This window comes from Amphiprion ocellaris, chromosome 16, assembly GCF_022539595.1.
Source record: "Amphiprion ocellaris isolate individual 3 ecotype Okinawa chromosome 16, ASM2253959v1, whole genome shotgun sequence".
NCBI classification, from domain to species: domain Eukaryota; kingdom Metazoa; phylum Chordata; class Actinopteri; family Pomacentridae; genus Amphiprion; species Amphiprion ocellaris.
This window is the reverse complement of record NC_072781.1, coordinates 23371988-23393627: the sequence shown is the minus strand read 5'-3', so window position 1 is coordinate 23393627 and position 21640 is coordinate 23371988. Positions and strand designations below refer to the sequence as shown.

Genomic DNA, 21640 nt, shown 5'->3' with positions numbered 1-21640 from the left:
ACCGTCTGTTCTTTTGTTTCAGAACCACAACTATGTATCGGCTTCACTTCTCTCCAGCTGAGCTGACGTTGTGACAGGCCTTGAGAGGCAAGGATACACAGTGTCCTTATTCTGTCACCTTCCCCCATTGGCTTTGACTGGCCCCAACACTTGCATTCAAGCCCCTACAGCACAGCCAATAAATCACTGTCTTCTAATACAATACAAGGGAAAGTTTGCTCAAGGAGCTCTGCTCAGACATTATCAGCGTTTGGTCCTGATCTATTTTGGTCCTCTCCTTTTCAGTTGCTTGATGTCTGACATAAAAGGATAGATATGCCACTGACTCAAACTGTGATGAAAACTGATGTTCTTCATTGCATTAATGGTCTGGCTGATAATCAAACTGAGCTTGCACTTCTTTTGAGGCGTTTCATTCACACATGTGTGCTCTCACCTCTGACGAATGTGTCCACACCATTATTCATATGACACACACACTCACTCATTGTTCATCACAACCTTTTGTCGCATAACTTTGAGAGGAAAGTGGCACTTCATATTCTCTCCTCAGACTATCTCTAGGGAAGCTTTATGGCTGATGCATGTTCCCTCAGGTACGTGTCCTCCTCAAAGAGTCACCCATTAATCTTTGAGCTCCCCCTATCAACGCAGCCCGTCTCCATATCATCAACTCCCTCATTCAGTTTCATAATGTATGCAGTGACAAACTGACAGAGCTTTGCAATGACCTTATGCGAAATTTACATTCCAGTGTATAGATGGACAAATCATGAGACATAAAAGCAAAATGCTCAGGCTGAATGAAATGCAAAATTGCATGTAGTTGTTGGTATTTTGATTTATTTCTTTACTTTTTTCTATGTTTTTTTTGTGCATATTGGCTATCTGCTTTTGCCTGTCTTGTGTCACTGCACCACCGCTGATTACTTCTGTTCGGACCAGTAAAATAGTGAAAGATTTCACATCAGATTGGAGAATAACAATTGTCTAAATTGTAACAACTGGCTACACCTCTGCACCAACTGGCTGATGTTTTGATGCTGTTTAGAGACAGGAAGCTACAGCAGAGTTTGATTAATGATGATTTATATTTCATACATTTCACGGTTTTTTTTTTAATATGTCTGTTTCATATCTTAAAACAGTACATAAAAAAAATTCTCGGCAAGGATTACATCATCTCCTGTGCATTTTTTTTAATGTCTTGGTAGGTGTTTTTGCACTTTTCAGAAAAGTTTTATGTCTCTTTGTGGCCATGTTGAATGTCTTTGTTGTAGGGCTAAAACGACTCCTCGAGTTATTCGAGTAATTCCATTACTAAAATTCCTCGAGACAAAATTCTCTGAATTGAAGCTTGGTTTAATCCATTACATACTAGAATCCAGGTCACTAACTGGCAGACCATGGTCCTGGACCTAAGTTCAGTTTGATGGAACGCTTCCATTTTAACCAGTGCAGCTTTTCTTGTGTTTATGGTGTTGGTTTAGCAGATCAGAGGCTGAACTACAAATTTATTTGTGTTCTATCACCTGCAGTACCAGGAGAGTAAACAAACCAAACATGAAAACATATTTATGCAATTTCTGCATCTTCAACATACCTGTACTATACTATATATGTACAATACAGATGTCCACTCGTGTTCCACCAGGACAGTTATTTCTGTTGCACAGCCCGCTCACTTCCTCTTTTAATGCTGTAACGCACATGCCAAGCATGGTATCCGATTAATCAATTAATTGCCAGAAAAATCGATACAGAACTCGATTACTAAAACAATCGATAGTTGCAGCCCTACTTTGTAGTCATCTCTGGTCTTTAAGGTAGTTTTGCATCTGCAGCTGTTTTTAGACATGGGATAAGTAACAATGCTGCTTCATCAGTTTGTAGGTTTACATTTTTCTCTGCTTAATTCACACATTTCCACCAAGGGAAGTGATGTGATGTGTGTCGTGCACGCAAGATCGGACAATTCATCAAGTTCTGCATGATGTATTACATTGAACTAGTAAACAAAAGACTAAATCTAAGCTCCTAGCAACCTTATCACACTGTCCAAATATCTAAACATGAAAATTCTATCAATGTGTGATGATAATGCAGCTACTACTTTACCAGCAGTAAAGTAGAAATATCCTGACAGCTGTGATGGAACTCAGGATTTAAACTGAAGATGACTGCTGTGCAGCAAATGATAAATAACAAAGTTAACTGCAGCTGATATACTATGATTCTGTGTGTGACAGCTCACCTGTCTGATTTGAGGGAAAGTTCACAGTCTGACTTGCTGTTAGATCCTGATCCATCCTGTCTCCTTGTTTGGGGTAATTTATCATTCTAAGTAAAGAAGTTACTGCTGTTCCACTGCACATAAATAAATGCAGCTCTCTTTCTTTTGAGACGCTCATATGGATCCTGCTGCTCTTTGATCCTCCATGTATTTAATAAACTCAGACACAAGATTTCTACAAATAGCTTATGTTATCATTTATTAGTGAGTCTCATTAATCTGACCTGTTACAAACTTTGTTATCATCACAGTCATTGGTTATTTTCATGGGCATTCCTGTTTGTAATTGATGTAAAATTGTACAACAAAGTGAATAGAAAGGCGTATTGTGAATGTGGAAGCAAACTGTGCTTTATGCATAAATATCAGTGCTGAAATGTAAGAAAAAGGCTTTCATAAATAGTCTCACAAAACTCAAGGTGCATCACTTGTGCACGTCTATCTATTAATGAGACTGGCTGCAGGTCAGATTCATGTCTTGTTGAAAGTGATATTACAGTGTCTGCTATTGTGTGTTGATGCAGTGGTTTCCTGTCTTCTTGGAGGTTTCTTGTGTTGGTTTTGTGCGTCTTTGTGGATGTTTTCTATGTCTGTCTTTGTGTTGTTTCTCAAAAGCCTCATCTTAGCCCTTTAGGCTCCAGCGTGTGTACAGTGGCCACATTCAGTAATCCATCCATTACTGTAGAAAAGGTCAGGAGTGAGGCTGTAATGCTGTAAATGACTGAGACCTGGCTGGCATATACCATCAAGTTGTCAATATAAAACTCCAGTGCCATGACGGATCTGCCTGGGTTAAAAGAATGGGCGTCAGATGGAGATGATTGAAGGCTTTTGGCGCCAGAATGTCACTGAGAGAAAACTGGGGATTGGAAATGATTGCATAGGTAGAAATGAAAACTGATTGGATGGCAAAATACATTTTTGTCAGCAAATCAAGCACTTTTATGCAAATTCCTGCAAGCAATTTTTCATTTATTCACACATCTGTCATCTCAGTCAGACCTCAGACATCAAGCATGCAAAAAAAGGCAGCGCTTGCCAGACAGCGAGGGGCCAAAGGTGATGATTTGCATAGAAAATGGCCACGTGTGATTGGCTGGAAGTGATGATTAAACAAATTAGTTAGGGCTGAGGTTTTAGAGTTAGACCTCTGCAAGAGCAGACAAGAAACTGAAATGTACACAATAATGAGGTAGTGCACTTGTATGTATTTAATTACATGAACTGTTGAAATTCCACAAACATCAGAACCTGCAGCTCACCTGCAGGTGCATTTTGTGATTGTGCAGCTGCAGCTGATTTTCCTGATGAAATGATGCATGACATTCACAAACAAGGTGGACAAGCTGAAGCTGATTTACAATGTAAATAATGTCCATATTATTTATAATCCAAATAATAACAACTGAATTTATGATGTGCTCATAGAGGTGGAGATATGGAGTTACTTTAAATCACTTATATTACAAGCTTCGGTGTACTTCGATCAGTGATAACTTGAAAACCACCTGCCTAATATTGTGTCCCCTTGTGCCAGTGAACAGCTCTGAACCATGAGGACATGGACACTGGACATACAGGGGTGTCCTGTGTTGCCTGGCACCAGAACTTGGGCCAGATATGCTTCGGGTATTGTGGATTGCAGAGTGGAGGCTCTGTGGATCAGAGACTACTCCGGGTTTTGCTGTGTGACAGGACACATTGTTCTGCTGGGGGAGTTATGCTGCCATTGAAGGGATGTCCTTGGTTTGGAACAATGCATGATAATGCCAAGACTCTAGACTTTCTAGCAGGATTGCATTAGGATGATCACTGTTATTCACCTTAACTGTCAGTGGTTTTAATGTTGTGGTCATAGATGATACAGCAATATGCATGCATGATGTCTTGTAGCTTTTGATTTTTGGTGGGAATTCCACAAATTATCTTAACACTTTATGCCTCACATTTAAATACACACTAATATTAGCTGATGTACAGTGATATCCAGTGCTGAAAGAACTTTTACTCTGTAATGTTTTTTGGTAACTAAGTACATTTACATTTCACATGCGAATGTACAGCAACAGTACCAAGCTGCTTAGCAGTAAATACATTATGATTTTACACGCAAATCATGTATTTGCAAAATGTTATGTATTGTCTTGCACTGAATAACTCAACAGTAATGTAAAGTAGTTAACAATCTCTACTTCCCACCTGTTTTTTCTCCAATAGAGATATCTGTTGTAAGCTGTTCAATACCCCACAGTATCTTTAACTGTGTTTATCTGCCATTCAGTGCTGTGCAAGTAGTGTGGAAGGGGGTTTCACAGAAAACTGCTGCCTCCTGCATCTGACATCCACACTGAGAGGGAACCAAAACAGCAAAGTTAGGGTCCAGACAGCCAAAAAAAAAAAAAGAGTAGCTAAGCTCCATGAAGCAGAGGGGAGCTTCAGATTCAGGTTATAAAACTTTGCGGGTTTATTACTTAGAATAACATTTTAACATTGTTTTCATATTGCCATTTAATATATATTATTATTATTATTATTATTATTATTATTATTAATAATAATAATAATAATAATAATAATAATAATAATAATAATAATAATAATAATAATAATAATAATAATAATATCCTTATTATTATTATTATTATTATTATTATTATTATTATTATTATTATTATCATTAATATTATTATTATTATTATTATTATTATTATTATTATTATTATTATTATTATTATTATTATGAAATTGTGATTATAGCTGTTTAAAGTACATTTAGCATGAGCTCCATGAAGTTAAAATGATTCATGAAGTTTTCACGAACCATTTTAAACATTTATTTTCGAAAACATATGATTCATGTAAAAGCCTGCTTTTGCTCGGTGTTCACAAGCTGCTGTGTGTTGTGCAACTCCTCATCTTCCTGAATCTCCACAACAGAGGCCACATGAGGCATAGAGCCATAATAGCCACATCTATGGGAAACCCACCAAGTTGAAATAAACCCATATTCTCTTTTAATTCATTTTACAGGCAAATCTAGCAATAGTGCAGCTATCCCACAAAGGTAATGCGGCTTGATTGTCATCACCCTGTCCTCCTCCTACTGCATATCTCTGTCATTCACTTTGCATCAGCACCCTGCATTTTGCAGAAATCACACAAATCTCATAGCAACACTAAGAGGAGTTAATAGGAATGGCTTGATGATATTGTTTTGGTATTGTTGGGGACAATTCAGCAGCACTGTCATCCATACCCAAATCTACATATCTACTTCTATGGTTTGTGGATTTATGCAAAAATCCTAAAGAAAAAGTAAATTTTTACTGTTCAAAGCAGAGTATATATATATATATATATATATATATATATATATATATATATATATATATATATATATATATATATATATATATATATATATATATACACTCATTTTATCATAGTCTCAAATGACCCGAGTTCACTGAGGTTAAGTGTTGAAATGCTTCGGCATAGTCACCAGTACTGTTGGACACTCTCAGCTATCTCCTGCAGTTTAACCACCTGAAGTAACTAAGACAAAAATGCTTCCACTCAATAATTCGTGATACCACGCAAATCCACTGCTCCATAGGGAATGAACTGGAGGCCTCTGGAGCAGATAGGACCACTGTGCTGTACTTAAATCTTCTCAGTTTTCAGCTTTGCAAACAGTTTAAGGCTCTCTAAGACCAAAACAGCAATGCGTGAATTTTTTAATTGACTGCTACAGCCCTTTAATCCCTGTACACTTGTGAATCTTTAATGTGGAAGTAGAAAGAGATCCCATTTGCACTTGAAAAACAATTAGCAAAAACAGAGCAGGACAAATGAAAACTTATTGACGTCAGACAGATTTTATTTTACTCTGGAGAAATCTCTTAGATTTGGTGGAATGAAATGAAGATGAAAAAAAAACCCTTCTCCCGTTTTAAAGTGAAAACATTAGAGAGCCCAGGAAAGCAGGGTGCTGGAGGTTGCTCCGTCTGGTTATCGCAAAGCAGAAGCTTTAAAGTTTGTTTTGTGTCAGCGAGGTTGAAAGAGCAGCACAGCAGGATAGGAAAAAAATACAGAGAGCAAGAGGGAGAGCGAAGAAGGAGGTGGGAGAGGAGGAGGCCCAGGTCGAGTCCTCAAAGTGCTGGACTGTTCTACTTAAAGATCTTTAAATAGGGTGATTCACTAGAATGCGGTGCCCTCGTCTGTCTCTGCTCTCATTGACGCACCATGGGATAAAGCGGGGGCTGAGCGTCATGGGAAGTGGGCTGTGTTGTGGACAGCAGGCCAGGTTGTGTCATCACTCGAGGAGCAAATCAGGCTCACACAAATTGTCCACAGGGATCAATAAAGTTCCTTCATTAGTGGATCATTGTCCAGAAAAATAAGGACACAGATCTTGATAAACCACTGTCATACATAAAACATAAGCAAAGTCAAAGCAATAAGGCAATGGATGCACCGGAGCCGGAGCTGCTTTGAATGCCAAGATCTATCCGTGTGGTTAATGGACTCGTTTACCTTCCGTGTGAATTCTTCGTGATTCCCGGCGCAGCTGATTGCCTCTAATTTGAGCCGAGCATCTGGGAAAGGGGATTGATTGTGGAACGAAGAGCGGAGACTATGGGTCTCTGGATTGAGGAATGCCAGCTAAATGATCTCCAGTGGACACGGACTTAAATGGAGGCTAAATTGCGACACGGAACGCTCCTTTATCTGAAGCTCATTACCCGCCTCTCAATTCCACAGAGACCTGGCTCAGCTTCACACTGAGCACTTTCCTGCCAGGAGGAGGGTGATTACAACATTTTGCTCAACAAAAAAGCCCCCCTTCCCCTTCACTTTTCTCAGCGCTTCCTGTCTTCTGCCTCTCTCTCAGTGGTCACCCTCTTACCGCTGTGGTTCTTTCAGACTCCCTGTCAGCCACACCTCACAGGCACCCTAGGTGATTCATACTCTGACTGATTTGTCTTTTTGTCCTGCCTGTGATTACAACACTTAGAGACGGGCAAGCAGTGAATGGCAAAAGAGAATGTTTTTTTGGCTAGTAAACAATAGTGAATAAGCAGAATTATGAATCATACATCAGCATATAATCCAGACAACAACAACAACAACAATATTGGCAACAACAACAACACAAAAGTCTATGGAAATCAAAAACTGCTTGAAAGTGAATCGCAGGAGAGCCACAGACCGACAAGCAGATGGGATAAACACTGATGTACGCACAGGGTATCATCCAGTCAGGGAGGAAGCCTACGCATTTCTCTGCCAAGGCTCGATGTACTCGAGACCCAGATGGGCAAAGATGTCCTTTTCAGTCGTAGCTGCCAGGAACTCTTTCTAGAGAGAGGACAAGCAAACAGAAAGTCACTGACTTGAGCAGAAATGTGCAGGAATTTGTCCCTGAGACACAGATCCACAGATTCCCAACTTTAAGCTTCCTTATTCTGGAGGATGTTCATGTCTAGCGCTTGCAGCCTTAACTGTGCTTATTTGGACTCCTATCTGCACTGCAAGCTGTCAATATCATTCTAAGATTTTATTCAGCCGGTTTGTGCCAAGGCTCAGACATGCCATGTCTGCGCAGATTTACATTTGAGCATCTACCGCCCTTCCAACCCATAAACACTCTAACCTTGCTCTAAGTGATCGCTCTCTTCAGCAGATGAGTATTTTCCCTGACAAATCACGACAGGGCTATTAACTGCTGTCTACCAGCGCCATGTGATGGGTTATGTCTCTATAGGAGCGGTGACGAGGCCTGACTCACCTTGGGAGCGAGACAGCCTGGAGAGGGAGCGAGCTGTGATTCTGACACATCCTGTCCTCAGATGCTAAACTGGACCTGACACAAGAGCATGTCAGCTCCCACTGCCAGCCGACCTCACAGATAACTGAGGGAAACCAGAATGCAGCCAGGAGGCAAACACTACGAGGCCCGTCTCCCTCTATACCAGCTTGTTATTTAGAATGCAAATGACAGGTTAGCCACGCGGCAGGGAGGTTTCAGTGCACAAAGCATGAGGCTCTGTTCATATCACACCTTTCCCTTTTGAGACAAATTTGGGTTCAAGTTAAAGCATGACTGCAGTTTGTGCAACATGTACTTTTCCATCAGATATGTTAAAATTGTAGAAAGTAACTGAAGTCTGGGAATATGGTGACACTGCTGCAGCACAGTCAGGAAAGGAACAAGCCAACAGTTTCTGCTGGATCATGGAAACCACTTCATTTGGAAGTAAAAGTCAGCATGAGCACACTGGAAAGTTCCAGAAAATTGCGTGTTTACTGCAGAAGGATGGTATATCTTTCCACCACTTCGTGTAATAACACAACAGAACAGAATATATTATATTTGGGCTTTAACTGCTACTACGTTTTACTCATTTTTTTTCTTGCATTATCCCTAAAAAAAAACAGAACTTCCATAAAAAAGCAGAAGATGCATATTTTGTTGTCATTATTTGGATTTCATTTAACAACTTTTATGCAACTATGTACACTAGCAATGTGTAATTCAAGTATAACAAACCTTTATTAAAATACATCTCTAAAATAACAGAAACTAATTTTACAAGCATTTTAGATTTCTTTTTCAACCAGTGAATACCAGACGAATAGCAGTAAATCTAGGTAGACTGACATAATATGTATTTCTATCACTGTTGGTCAATTATTTATGAAATAATCCATATTGTAAAAATTAAAGAACTATAATAAAAGTCACCATGGGTGAAATTAAAGTAATTATCACTGCTTTCAATAATACTAGATATTATACACTGATAAAGACTAGTGCTGGGCAATGATTAAAATTTTTAATTGCGATTAATTGCATGATTTTCTGCGATTAATTGAGATTACTCAATTATTATGCAGGAAATTAAATAATGAATTTTAAAGTAGTGTATTCTGAACTTTTATTTTAAAAGTACTGCTATATGAATAAAAATACAATCACATTTGGTTTACAAACACTTTAAAACAAATAAAGTGCTTTTGAACAGCAGTATTCCCTTTACACAGTAGCAGTTAAAACATTTCTCGTAAACTTCAACCTAAACATTAATGTAATCAAATCAAATAAAACAAAAGCTATCACAACATTATAACAGGAATCATCCCAGCAACAGCAGCTTAACATTTATACATCTGTATTCTTATTTTTTTCTTAACAGGTACCAGCAGAAACATTTTTTTCTTTTATCAGGGAGCAACATAAATGGTCTATGTTCAGTAGCAGCTGTCCCTGTTAAAGTGAGGTGAAGTTGTCGAGCACAAAAAAAGTACACAGCTGGGACTGACTGAAAAGAAGAGTTTTTAACCTGTGAAGTCCATGTTTGTACTTCTTCCCTGAAAATGTCATCCAAATCTGTTAGTCTGTTTTTGAGTAATGTTGCACACAGACGGACAAACCAACACCGATCGTCACATAACTCTGCCACGTTCCTTGGCGGATTAATTATATAAGATATCCTTTAATCAGAAAACATGTAAAAATAAACAAATAAACCAATGAAAAAAAATCATAGAACCTAATTTTCTGTTAATTGTTACTAACTTTGGCTGATTTTAGAAATGTATTTTCCAATATGAAACTTTAATTTTACAGTTTCATTTATGAAATAAAAACAAAAAAAATGTGGCAGAAAAATTAGTACGAAAATTTATTTTAAGTCTATGTTTTTGTCCTGTGGCTTATAGGTGGTACTGTTATGCAAGTATTTTCTGCATCCAATCACACATTAAAGCTTTTATTTCATATCAACTTAGACTACAACCTTCCAAAAGAAACTTACACAAACTAGCCTCTTGAAGTCTGGTTTCCACTGCTGAATATTACCAGCACGACATTGCTTTCAGTTCTAAAGAAAATGTAATTGGGTGAGGTCCAAGTGTTGCTGTTTGTTTGGTTTTTTTTTAAAATGATGTTTATTGAGACAGGCATCTGCAAAAAGCCAAAATCATACATTCTTTGTGTTTGTGAATGATGCTCGAGGTGACTCTGAATACAAAGACTACCAGCTTAGATGTAAATTGCATGCATCGGTCAGGTTCAAGGGGTAAAGCCTGCATTATCATCTAACTGCTTATGTTCCTCTTGCTGTCAGATTTGATGTTGCAATAACTTGTAGGATTACTGTCCAAAACAACAAAAAAACAAGAAAAGCACTCAGAGAGCGCAATACTCCACCAAGGCTGCTCATTCCCCCATATGGCTTTGTCAGAAATGCAGCAACTTTTTTTTTTTTGAAATGCAGCTTTTGTTTATTAGTTATTGAAGATCAGAAATCCTGGCAACATAGAATGTGATCATTTAATATAGCTGCACCCACAAACAAAATGACCTTGTGCTGAGCACAGGCGTGTGTTATGCATGTGTATGTCATGTACGGATACCTAATCGCATGACCTGAATACGTAGCAGGCGGAGGGAATTGATGGGACTCAGAAACACTCTCACAATTTAATCAGTTGTTCCTTGTATCATTTCCAATGGATAAGTCCCGATAAGTCTGCAGCGGTTGATTTATAGTAGGATCGCAATCGTGATCATCAGTAGGCAGCTGACGTAGTGTTCACTTGTTGTCATAGTTACAGTGACGCCAAGCTGCTATCTCACAATGATATAGAAATCTTTTACAAATCAGTGGATCCAGACTATAAGCCACATCACTGCCAAAATCTATTCAGGTGGTCCTTGTGTCATTTCTGACCTTCCTTGAAAATCTCATCCAAATCCGTTCGAATAATATTAGCAGAACAGATAGACAGACAGACAGACAAACCAACGTTGATCTTCACGTAACTCTGTCAAGCCTCCACCTCCTTGGTGGAGTAATGAGACCAAACTCTTGTTTTATCCATGCTTCCTGAAATGAGATTATTGTCTAAGGTTTGTTCTTGTTCTGGCTTTTGTTTTCTCTTGCGCACAAAAACATTTAATCAGCACCGTCCAGAAATCATCATCTCTCTTTCAGAAAGAATAGTGTATTGTTGGTGAAACAGCATTACAGTTGAGTGAAACCGTCCTGAGGCCCATTAAGTGGTCCACTACTGCCTGTATTTTTCACTGCTCTCATAAACCTGAGTCCATTTATTGTTCTAACCACTCAAAAAACACGAAATCCAGACACACATCGCTACAGTTTATGATGTCGCCAGCTGTACTGTATGAAACATAAAAAGTGATAGAACAAAGTGGAGGCAGCAGTGGAGGAGGAATGAAAGAGCACAGGGAGGAAAGGAAAATGCTGGACAAGGTCGACGTGATTTGGAGTAAATCCACATTTCGACCAACACATGGCTTATTGCTCAGGGAAAACAGAGGACAACTCAAGAGATCCAACTGAGGGAGAAAGCACAGGGCACAGATGAGATTGTCAACATTACCAATTTAGCCATTGTCTTGGATCAGGCTAAAGCCCTCTGTCCGCTGCACTGTCCACTCTCCTCAATTCCTGCAATCCTTACATGCCCTCAGGGAGAAGCTGCTTTATTTACTTACCACAACCCAGTGTGGGCTCTGAGAGATAAATCCACAAACCTTATGTACCTCTGACTTCTTCCCTTTAGGCATCTGCAGGAAAACTATACTTAAAAAGGCAAAAGCAGCTTTTATTCTAAAGCTTTTTGGTGTATCAAAAGGAGCTTAGTCGGAGAGCAGAGGGGCAGTTAATTAGAAAGAGAGGTTATCTGTCCGAGACACTCATGTTGTCAATGACTGGCAAGTCATCAGAACCACAAGCCAGAATGGCAGTGGTGTGTGTTACTGTGAGCCAGTGTCCTTGACTTAATAAGACTCTAATCAGCTACATGTTTCTCTGTCCACCACGTAATGACATCCCTCGTGGATGCGAACACATATCAGTTCCTGCAAAACATCTGCCCCTTCTCTGCTGCCCGTCATCCTGTCTGCCACCCTGTTTGGTGGATGGAGCTGATAGACATGGCTGCCTGCCCGACTTGGCCCAACTCAACTGACACATCAAAGAGAGAGAGGCAGGCCGAATGACAAAGAGACAGACGGCGAACCTGGATAGCTGTTCAAGTCTACCCTGCCAACAAGCATTTGAAGGACAGAAACATGGAGGAAGCTCAATATCAGCCCAAATGAACAGTTTCACCGCTGAAAAAGAACCAAAACATGTTGGGATGAGGAACAAAGCTGTAAACGAAACATGATACTCCAATTTTGTAACATCCATTTATTTTATGGTGTTATTTCAATGCAGGTGCATAAACTGCACAATCAGTATTTCAAGTTGTGAGCTTAGGAGCTTTTGCATTCCCAATTAAGAAGATATAATCATGGCTAAAGATCCTGTTGAGCAAAGCTCAAAGTTGAGGTGGACAGCATTTTTTGGCAACATTGGGTAAAAATTCCAAACTAGCCAGTTACGGGTCAGATGGCATAAAGCGCAACACATTGTTCAGAGGATGTGGTGGTGTTAAGGATGGACTTTCACTCAGGAGAGCGGAATTTCAATCCCTGTGGATGCCACAAATGACCATGGACCTTTAGCCATTTTTGCACACTTTTCCAGATTGTTGCTCACTGCAGCTTTAGGGTTATCAACACATATGGTAAGAAAATGTGCATATTTCTTAGCCTGCACATCCATCCATCCATTATCTATACACCACTTAATCCTCAGTAGGGTCACAAGGGGCTGGAGTTTATCCCAGCTGATTTAGGGTGAAGGCAGGGAACACTCTGGACAGCAGGTCACCAGTCTATCACAGGGCTACACATAGAGACAAACAATCACATTCACAGCTATGGACAACTTAGAATTTCTAATTAACCTCAATATGTTTTTGAACTCGGAGAACACCCATGCACAGGGTGAACAGGCAAACTCTGTGCAGAAAGATCCAAGGAAGGCCAGGACGTGAACCGGGGATCTTCTAGATGCAAGGTGAAAGTGCTAACCACCCAGCCACTGTAGCCTGAACATGGGCTGAAAATTCTCACTAAACTGTTCTTTCTCCTCCTTAGTTGTAAGAAAAGTTATATAATGATAAAAACCAAGAGCCTCAGCAAGGCTGCTATGCAGAACAAAGGCTGTAGGAATTGTATCACTTTTTGCTATTCAGACACAATGTGCTGTGCCCATGCCAACTGTTTTAAAATGTGAAATGTTGATGATTGGATGTTCCTTACTGCAATGCACTTTGGAGGTTGCAATTGAATTCTCATATTAGGTTTTGATGAACACACATTGCAGGTTTGGCTTTTGACCAATAAACTGCTCATCTTATCTGAGATAGTTCTCAATTGTTGTTGGTTGCAACAAGGTGACAACCTCCAGGGATAAAAAAAAAATAAAAAATCAAGTACAAGTACCAGAAACTGCAGTTCCCCAAATGGCCACTTGAGGCTGGCTCCAAAAGCAAGTCGATTCCCACAGACCCCTATGTTAAATTGTTCAACTTTATAGCAGAAATAAACATGTTTGCAGCCTGGTACAAAAAGATGTTCCTGTTTCTATACCTAATTTTCTTGTTCATTACAACCGCAGCATGGAAGAATATTTATACAACTCTTCCATATAAATTGCATTGACACTTTAACACTCCTCCTCTCTGCTCATTTTTGAAATAGTCAGCAGTCTGGAAGAGCTGCCATGACAGTGATGGCAGGGCTGCCACAGTGGGCTTTAGGATACCTATAGGTGACGTCACAGAGGGTTTGTCATCTTCATATACAGTCAACGCCGACAGAGAGAGTTTTGTCTCAAGCAGAGCTTTGCCAATGCGTTCCAACTGTCAGTAGTTAGCAATGCTGATGAGAATAAATTTGAATAAATTTTTAAAAAATTTAAACCTGGCATGGATCTCTCGACTGGCAAGCTCAAGTGCTGTTACTCAGTCTTTCGCCTTTTAGCCACTAGAACTAGTTGGAAAGAACCTTTTATGTTGAACTAGGCTAGAGGATTATTACTGAAGTGTGTAATGTCACTTTGTTCTATGCAGTATTTTAGCCTATTTGAGCTCATTTGTTCAGTTTAACTGCCTGCACATTCGCTGCTGTGATTTTGTCTTCTTGCTTCTTGTTCAATCCCACTTTAAGCAACACCTTCTGAAGAAGTAAGTGTGCACGAGACAGGTCATTATTATGTTTCTGCCACTACCTGCCCACCACCAAACAGCTACAAGACAACGCTTGAAATTATCCTATGAAGAAGATTGGTGGAGAATTGACATTTGACAAAGGAAGACTGGAACTGCTTTATGTTTACCAAATGTGTAGAGTCTTGCAAACTGTAGCAGCTTTTTAATGTGTTTTACAGCTTGACTGAAACTAACCAAAATCTGTTAAAGCAGGTGTAGAATCGTTCATAGTGCAGGTTTCATTGTTTAAACCCTGTGGAAAATGTCAGCCACAGTTTGCTGTTCAACTTTGATTTTTATCTTTACATGGATTTTGTGGCAGGTTGTTCTTTCACACATCTACAGATTTCTTTGGAGGATTTTGGCTTGACAGGGTTAACTGTTGGGAACATACAATTAAGAGCTTAAGTCACAGATAAAGACGTGAGAAATGATGGTATATAACAGTGTAATCTCTTCGACAGAGAGATATCTTTAGAAACACAGCAAGACAAAGAAAATAGAAGTCTGCAAAAAGAACTAAGATAAAGGTCACATGGATAAGTATGCAAACAACCTGAAATCCATGCAAATTCACTTACACAAACTCTCCAGTCGAGAAAATGTATCAGAACAAAAACTTCACTTAGATAGCTGTCGTCTCATTTTCAGTGCTGGCTGTCTGCTTGGCCACAGAAGTGATGACCATGTAGCAAGAGCTCGAGGTCAGGCTGAATAGCAGACGCACATAAAGCTCTGAAAAGCCTCAGTTTCACTGTGTTGTCTTTTATGGTGAAAGGGCCATATTCAGAGTAAAGTATTTTCAGTTTGAGGACGTGCACCTTTATAGAAAGAGCATAAGGAACACTTCTGTCACAGAAGGCACACTTACAGGGAAAAAGCAATGTGATTGTTATTTTGTTCATATAAATTTAAACTTATCAAATCCACTCTCGATCTACTTTTTTTTTATGTGGGCTCGCTTCTTTTCACTGACAGTTAGAAATTGACTACTTTATTACCAAGAGATCAAGAAAAAAAATCCTTTGATTGCCTGTAAGTTAATTTATCTTTATTGCAGCACACAGGAAAGGGCTGACAGGGGCAGAAAAAGTAGGAAGTCGATTATGCCCCCGTGTCTTCCTCCTGCAACGATCTGCCGCACACCCACACTTCCCCTGTGCTCCGGTCTGCAAGAGCTCGGTGCACAGGACGGCCTGAGCAACCAAAGAGGGCACAGACACCTCACTAATCACACCAGCAATTAGAGCCAGCATCATAAAGCACCGCTGCCTATAAAACAGCTATTGAGTTTAGTGTTATCGTCGTTACCTATCCTTCCCCAGCTTGCTAATCAGCCCATGCACCGGGCAGAGGCAGGCGGGCAGAAAATAATGAATTCCTAATCAGAAACAATGGGATCCTCTCTAGACATCCCTGGTGTTATAGCTCTTTGCTCCTGTGGACGAGTAAACATTTGCAAATCAAAGTTATTTAGTTGATTAGGCTGCCCAAAGGACACATCCGAGAGTCTTAGGGAAGTGTAATAAAAGCTTTGTGTCCTGATAATGTTTCAAAAGCAGTAGTTTGACACCTCAAGTTTTACATTCACATATATTGTCATTGATTGAAGCAGCTGGAATGTAACAATGACGATTTATGGAACTTCCCCTCATGTTATGCTGTGGCACAGTTGTTTCTTGTTCACCATGAAAGCAAAGAAAATATATCAGCAAATACTTTGGGTGCGCATTTTGGTTTGTGGTACTTTATATTCATATAACTTCAGCGGGTAAAAAGAACCTTGAAATATTCTCAAGTATTTGTGGTGAAACTCCACATGAGCCAGTTTGGATATATGAATGTATTATAAAGTCATTTTGAGATTATTGAGAGTCCTTTCACTATGACAAGACTGGCTAAGAGGTTCCTAACAGTTTTATTATTTTTTGTAATGTGTTTTTCTCTTAAGTCTGCATTACTTTTGCTGGCATATTTTAGATTTTGTCAGCTATTTACTTTTGACATGCAGGTAAAATATTTAATGTGATGTCCATTCATCCATTATGCCTAATCCTCATTAGGGTCACAGGGGGCTGGAGTCTATCTCAGCTGACTTAGGGTGAAGGCAGGGACACCCTGGACAGGTCACCAGTCTATCACAGGGTTACATATACAAACAATCACATTCACGCCTATGGATAATTTAGAGTCCAGTTAACCTCAGCATGTATTTGGACTGTGGGAGGAAGCTGGAGAACCCAGAGAAAACTCACGCATGCACAGTGAGAACATGCAAACTCCATGCAAAAAGATCCCGGGGAGGCGGGGACACAAACCAGGGATCTTCTAGCTGCAAGGTGACAGTGCTAACCACCACTCCACCATGCAGACCTTAATGTGATGTAGTTGTACTATATACTGAAATAATTACAACATGTTTGTTTTTTTCCTAGGCCAGTTTAACCCAACAAAGCACAATCAACATTTTTCAGTTGTATAGAAAAAGAGGAAAGAGAAAATTTGTTTTCTTCCATACTGGAGATTACAATAATAATTTGGTTGATTTTAAATCCTTACTGATACCAGTTTAAATAAAACTATGTAACTTTTGAAAAAAGAATTATGAATATATAAAAAGTTAGTTCCTTATTGTCACACACTGCTCTATTTGTTGCTAGTACCTAGTCTAACTTAATATATCGGGTTATTTCATCTCAATCTCATTGAATTTTCAGGCTATGTTTGGAAAACAGTATCTCAAGATCTATCAAAGATAAGAGTATTTAAAATATTTGTCATCACATCATTGATTCAAAATCGAAATATTGGTGAGTTGAAATATTAATATTAATAATAATATTATGATATTCAATACTGCAGATTCTGAATCAATGGCATGATGAGAAATATATAAATAAATAAAAGTGAAATTTTCAGGCTTTTATCTCTAATAGGTCCTGAGATGTTGACATTCACACATAGCTTCAAATTTCAATGCATTAAAGGGCATACTGATAGTGGGTGGATACGCATTTATTAAAAAAAAAAAAAAAGTCTTGGTAAGTATTTAATATATTACACTAAAATATCTGAGAATATCCATTTTATGCAATAATAATAATAAAAACAAGAAAAGCACAGTTCTCTACCAAGGTTGCTCAGTCATTGTCATTTCTGATGGATAAGTCACGTTAAGTCTGCAGCAGTCGATTAGTATAGCAATCATGTGATCATCAGCAGGCAGCTGACGTAGTGCTCACTTGTTGTCATAGTTACAGGGACGTCGTGCCACTATCTCGCAATGATACAGAAATCTATAACAAATCTCTGGATCCAGACTGTAAGCCTTCAATTGTTGAAGCCAGGATTAAATTTTCGTCTAAGATCTGACCTGCTTATGTTGGAAAAGGTTTCTGTTCTATTACTTGACAGAGTAATGTAAGAGCTCACCTGTGTTCAGGTTCTGAGTAAAACAGTTGACATGAAATATTCTAGTTACAACATTAATTAGTGATGATGTACACAGCGTGGCACAAGTGAGGTCTAGGTAATTACAATATAGTGATATTTGTGCTCCATCAGACTATACACCTCTGGATGTTTGAGGACAGAACAGCAGCTGTGTATGTAGAATATAGGCCAATCTATTTTAGCAATGTTAATAATAAAATTGTAAACTCATCCATTCCTGTTTATGAGATGGGTTCAGATAAAACACGTGGACCTATAAAACAGCCCTGCATTAGGTGGTGTCCTCTGCAAGGTTTAGTAATTATTCAGTAATTAGTTACTGTTACGTTTTTGTGGCTCCACTGATATAACTGAGAATAAGATGATACAGTTCAACTGCATCACACACTACAGCTGTCAATAAATCAATGTTTCTAAAACATTAAATAAAGACTGTATAATGATCTTAGAAACCTCAAAATATATACACATTAATTATTTTCATATTAAAACGTAAAGAGGCAGGACTGTGTTGCTTGAACTTGCCATCATGTCAATCAACCAGCTGCCGATGGTCCTTTATATGCAAATGGTATGTAAATAAGGCGTTCCTTGCCCCTCCCCTCAGTCTTCTCCCCTCCAGACGGACAGAAAGGTGTCATTGAAAACAGAACTTTCAAGCATCATTTTAAAAAAATCTTTGTCTCTGAAAGAACAGACATGAAGAAAACTTTGATAACTGTAATTTCATTCTCAAAGACAATTTATTTTTAAATGGCATATTCTTTTTTTTCAATGATACATTTTATTTTCATTGACAAATATATTTTTGCAATGGCAACCTATTGTGTCCCTGTTTCAGCTCCATACTCTTCACCCTCCATCCACATCCTGAGATCTCCCCTGGTGGAGGCTGTGTGTGTCCTCCACCACCTCCACCTAAGTGACACTGTCCTTTCAGCCTGCTCTGATGGCTAATGAACCTGACATTGCAGTAGTTGGTGTGGGGTTCTCATCAGGTGACACCTAGTCCTGGCCAGGCACTCAGAACCTCTTAACATCAGTGTGGTGCAGCAGCATTGTCCTTGTGTCTCCAGGGTTGGCTTTCTTTCTTTATTTAATGTGTGTCAAGGTGAGAAGATTCCTTTATCCTCATTTTTTTATTCATGAAAATGCATTTGCTTTGACGTGTCGGCCCATGGACATAAGACTTCTGGAGGTCCCATGTCAGAGCTGTTTTGATGGGACAAGGGGGGACCTACACAATATCAAGCATGTGATCTTAATGTTGGGACTAATGGGTGGATCTTAGCAACTGGATGATGAATAGATTGTTTTAAAGTTCACGGGAAATCAATCTGTCACTTTAAATAACAGTTACACTTGTATTGATCAATTTCATGTTCAGGATTTTTTATCATGTCTCAGTGGAGCCTTACTTTGCATTTCCCTTCCATCTAATAATAAAACGTTATAAAACTTTGAGAGCATTAGCATCAGCTGTTCTCCTTCTCCAGTACAAGCTACTACACTTATTACAGCCTACAATTTGCTTGCCAGCTATATCGTCATCCCACAAATGCATCTTCCCTTGATGCCAGAATTTGCAAGACAGCTGCGTCTCCTTATACCATTTTTCTATGAAAGTTGAGATGTTGAAGGAGATGTGGGTTGATTTTGTGAAGAGCCTCATCAATGGAGAGCTGAGGATCACTTCTCTGCAGAGACCATTTTATACTGAGTAGTTTTTGAAACTTTATTCTGAAACTACTCAAATTCACAAATAATCTGCTGTTACTGGTAAAATGGACTAAACCAACCATCTCTCTCTTCCTCCTGCCCACATGACATCTGGTGCTGTCATCTGCAGTACATGTCCACCAATGAGTGTAAGCTGCATTGTGTGTTTAGTTTATCAAAGTAGGTAACTCAGTGGACAGCTACAATGTACAAAAATATTCCATTTGTATAGTGTGTGTTTGTGATTTCAAATCTAACATGTTTGATTTTGTTACAAAAAATACACAGTTCTGTTCATTACTCCACCAAGGAACGTAGGGAATGTGACAATCGGCACACGTTTGTCCGTCTGTTTGTCTGTCTGTTTGTCTGTTCGCAATATTACTCAAAAATGGACTAATGGATTTGGACGAAATTTTCAGGGAAGGTCAGAAATGACACAAGGACCAACGGATTAGATTTTGGCAGTGGTGCAGCTTACAGTCTAGATCCACAGATTTGTTAAAGATTTCTGTATCATTGCGAGATAGCGTCACAATTTCACTGTAACTATGACTACAAGTGAACACTATGTCAGCTGCCTGCTGACAATCACATGATTGCAATGCTACTACAAAGTGACCGATGTGGACTTATCAGGACTTATCCATCGGAAATGATACAAGTGTGAGGGTGTTTCTGAGTCCCATCAATTCCCATCGCCCGCTACATATTTAGGTCATGCAATTCAGTATCCATACATAATGGATGTTTGTGGGTACATCTATATTAAATGGCCTAAATATTTTTGCAGGCAGTGGGAACTGTTTCTTGTATCATTTCCAACGGATAAGTCCCAGTATGTCCACAACAGTGTATTTGTAGTAGGATTGCAATCCTGATTGTCAGCAGACAGCTGATGTAGCGTTCACTTGTTGTCATAGTTACAGTGATGCTGTGCTCGCAATGACACAGAAATCTTTTACAAATCCATGGATCCAGACTATAAGCTGCATCACTGCCAAAATCTAATCACCTGGTCCTTGTGTCATTTCTGACCTTCCCTGAAAATGTCATCCAAATCCATTAGTCCGTTTTTGAGTAATGTTGCAGACAGACGGACAAACCAACGTTGATCGTCACATAACTGCCGCATTCCTTGGCGGAGTAAAAATGTTCTTACCAAATCCAGCAGTTATGTTAGGTTTTTCTTTCAACCAAAGAAAGTATTGAAACACTCCTTTCCAGTCTGATGATTTGACTGTGCAGCTGATGTTACACTCTTATGTTCTATATAAACACAATATCTTAGTAATCTTTATTAATATCTTGTTCTTTCTTGACTCAGTGTCAGGTTTCTACAATTGTTTCCCTCCTGATGGTAAGCACTGAAAATATCATAAGCTAACTGTAATCTGGCCATGAATAAACTTTAATAATGTAATTAATTTAGATAACATTTAATCAAGGGCAGCTAAAACAACAAACCCAATCCTCATTTTTCAATAGTGTGTAAACAGCATGTCAAATCCACAGTTTTTTTAAAAATTTTTTATCCACAATGCACACACAGATGTAATAACATTTTAGATTAGAGGCAGTACACTCATTACTTCAGTCTAGAGTAGATTCTACCCCATCAAATACAGCTATAGCTTACAGGTCCATCATCTACCTCATGTTTCTGACTGAAGTATACAGGTACCATTTGAAGTGTTGGAACTACTGTTGCCAACAGCTACGCTAGAAGTTCTCACTAATCCTTTAACTGTTGTTTGACTCTTCTTCATATGGACCCAAACACAACACTCTTCTAATGACAACAATAAATTTACTTTCTCTGCACCACTGAAGCCCATAAATAATTAATTGATTTGTTGAAGAGGGGCTAGTTTTGTATGACCAATATGCTTCCTGCTCCAGACAGTGTGATCGGATGCTCCTGCATCAGCACTCCTCTCATTCTGTTCAATTAAAACAGCACATTTGCAAAATATGAGCTTTGTTTGGGACTTTTCATGACACAGTTTTGTATTTATATGAACCAGGATTTTTGTT

General features: G+C 38.9%; 1 protein-coding gene across 1 annotated transcript in view; it reads right to left on the bottom strand.

Annotated features, from left to right (window-relative positions):
- Positions 1–6152: 6152 nt before the first annotated feature.
- The window catches only part of dntt (deoxynucleotidyltransferase, terminal), a 120855-nt gene continuing 105367 nt past the window's right edge, over positions 6153–21640 (bottom strand). The window contains exon 11 of the mRNA XM_055018782.1: positions 6153–7654. Coding sequence (XP_054874757.1) covers positions 7568–7654 — 87 coding nt within the window. The 3' untranslated portion in view covers positions 6153–7567. The remainder of the gene's footprint in view (positions 7655–21640) is intronic.